Raw genomic sequence first — 2,335 nt, forward strand, 5'->3', positions numbered from 1 at the left:
TGATCAAGAGGCACTCGTATGACGAGTACATCTGGGCTGCTATCTCTCTTTATTTGGATGTCATTAATCTCTTCCTCTCTCTCCTCACTCTCTTAAGAGCTGCTGATAGTTAAAGCACTCTACTTTCATCTGTTCTAATTCTTTTGTCTGCAGAAGGTAATATTTGGCTTGTAAAAAAAAAAGGTTGAACGGTTGTAAAATGACACATGAAGCCAATAATAATATATTGTACTTGTTAGCCTTTTAAAAAGTCATCTCTCTTTTAATCAATGGAATAAAAGGATATTACAAAAGGGAAAGTCTTCTCTACTCCTTGATGCTTAAACCTATTCTTATCATATGAAGTTCGACTCTATGTTGTTATTAAGGTGCCATCCATTTGGACATAGAACTTTTCTGCTTCTTCTCTGTAGCAATGGCAAGAAGCCGGGATACCCCCTGAGTCCATATATCGTATTCTCTTTGGTTTCTGCACTCAAATTCAATTACCCTCTTTGTTTCAGTCTTTAACCCGAAGTAGTGTTGATGCTTGTCTCCGTTAAAGAGATCCCTGCCAGCCCATGCAGGTATATCCTTTTTCACTTCAAGCACCATATCTGCAACACAAGTCAATATCATACAGTTATGACTTGTATTATCTTCCCAGCTTTTGTTCAAAAGCCAGCTATGGTGTAATAAAGAACTTACGTTTCTTCTTCTTTGTGAAGGTCCCTCCGACGTGTTTACTTTTCATTTTCAGCACAACTTGGCCGGCTTTGTTGATGTAGACAGAAACTATCTTCCAGTGGAGATCACCTGCTTACAAAACTTCAAGGTTAGCGACCTTTTCTGTTTAACTCTCTGCTGCTTACTAAGTCATTTATACGAGTGTAAGTACCTCCACGAGTTCGTTTGAGGAGCTCAGTGCCTTTAGCTAGTAGTTCCTGATTGCAGGCTCCGAAGAAGTCTTCCCCAGCCATGGGTAATTCTCCACTAAAGCTGCTATCGCTATGCTTTGTGTCAACCTGGCCACACAATGCTGAACTTGTTCCTTTCTCGGCTGGTATCACAGCTGCTATGTTCCACACTTCTTTTAGTGCTCGTGCCTTGAGTGTAGCAGCTCCTCGCAGAGCTGCAGAAAGTTGGCGAATTCACATATGGAATCTAGACAGAAGGAAATTTGACTACGTTTTAATGCAATACCTGTTGCAGCAGCTGCAGTAAGCGTGACAATATCGTCATGGGACTTAACATTCACTGCAGAGCTCACAACGGATGCCAAATGATCCCTTTCTGCGCCCATGATTTCTGCGGCCTCCACACACTGAGCAGCCACCAGAGCAGCGGCAGAAGCCATGGCCATATCAATTCTGGCCATCTGCTCGTTTTTACCAGGTGAGGAAGCTGCTGTCGCTGCAGCTACAGCTGCCACAGCAGATGCAACCGCTGCAACTGAAACAGCTGCATGGACCTGTGCATTCTGAGCTCTACTCTCTTCTTTCTTCTTTTCCTTACGGTCTTTGAGCCACCTACCAACAGTCTTTGGGCCTGTTCCAGCCATTGGGGTACTGCTCCCGTTTCCGGTGGTACCACCACGGCTGCCTCCTGTGCCAGAGAAGAGAGGCTGTATGGTGTTGTGGGTGCGAAAATACTGCATCAGTTTTTTTGATTTAGATAAACGGAGTTAGTAAAAATGCTAACAAGTTGATCGCACTACATTTGACTAGAAATGCAAATGGAGTTGATAGCAGTTCCCGAGAACTTTCCTAAAACGAGCGAAACATGAAGGAGCTCTAGGCGTTACAGTCACATTCCTATTCTTGTGTCCAAATATGTCTTTAAAATCTTTTTTTACGTATTCCAGTTCATCGAAGTAAACGTATTCCAGTTCATCAAAGTAAATGAATTGGAGACAGAGCATTAAAAAAAACTTGGAATTGGATATCTATCAATCTAGCGATCGCTGACAGGCTTTTAGTGCGGTCTTATAGTCCCAAGACTCAGACGGCTAATCCCTGGCACTTGCTTAAATTAAGGCAACGACCCAATTTAAGGAGACGCTCTACCAACTAAAGATTGGTCACCCACCCCAATACTATATAATAAGTATATTCCCTATAATTAAATGTACATACATGGATGGATCTCAATTAGTAGTAAATTGGAGGGAAACAACATCTATCTATTAGTAGACGAATATATAATAGTACTACTGTAGTAATTTTAACTTGTGTGGGTGAATAAGTGAGTGAGACAAACTCTAAAAAAAAAAATTTAAGTGGGGGGAGTCAAAGTCAAATCTGATTTTGTCTGTACAAAAAAATTACTACTAATAAAAAAAAAAAAAAAAAAAAAG

At 41.1% G+C, this 2,335-nt stretch overlaps 1 protein-coding gene across 1 annotated transcript in view; it reads right to left on the reverse strand.

The window, feature by feature from the left end:
• LOC104748985 (VAN3-binding protein-like) overlaps positions 64 to 2,335 on the reverse strand; it is a 3,219-nt gene continuing 947 nt past the window's right edge. The window contains exons 3-6 of the mRNA XM_010470560.1: positions 1,183 to 1,630; positions 878 to 1,111; positions 688 to 795; positions 64 to 596 (exon numbers count right to left, since the gene is read on the reverse strand). Of these exons, the coding sequence (XP_010468862.1) occupies positions 364 to 596; positions 688 to 795; positions 878 to 1,111; positions 1,183 to 1,630 (1,023 nt within the window). The 3' untranslated portion in view covers positions 64 to 363. The remainder of the gene's footprint in view (positions 597 to 687; positions 796 to 877; positions 1,112 to 1,182; positions 1,631 to 2,335) is intronic.

The sequence above is a fragment of the Camelina sativa genome, chromosome 16, assembly GCF_000633955.1.
Source record: "Camelina sativa cultivar DH55 chromosome 16, Cs, whole genome shotgun sequence".
Lineage (NCBI taxonomy): Eukaryota > Viridiplantae > Streptophyta > Magnoliopsida > Brassicales > Brassicaceae > Camelina > Camelina sativa.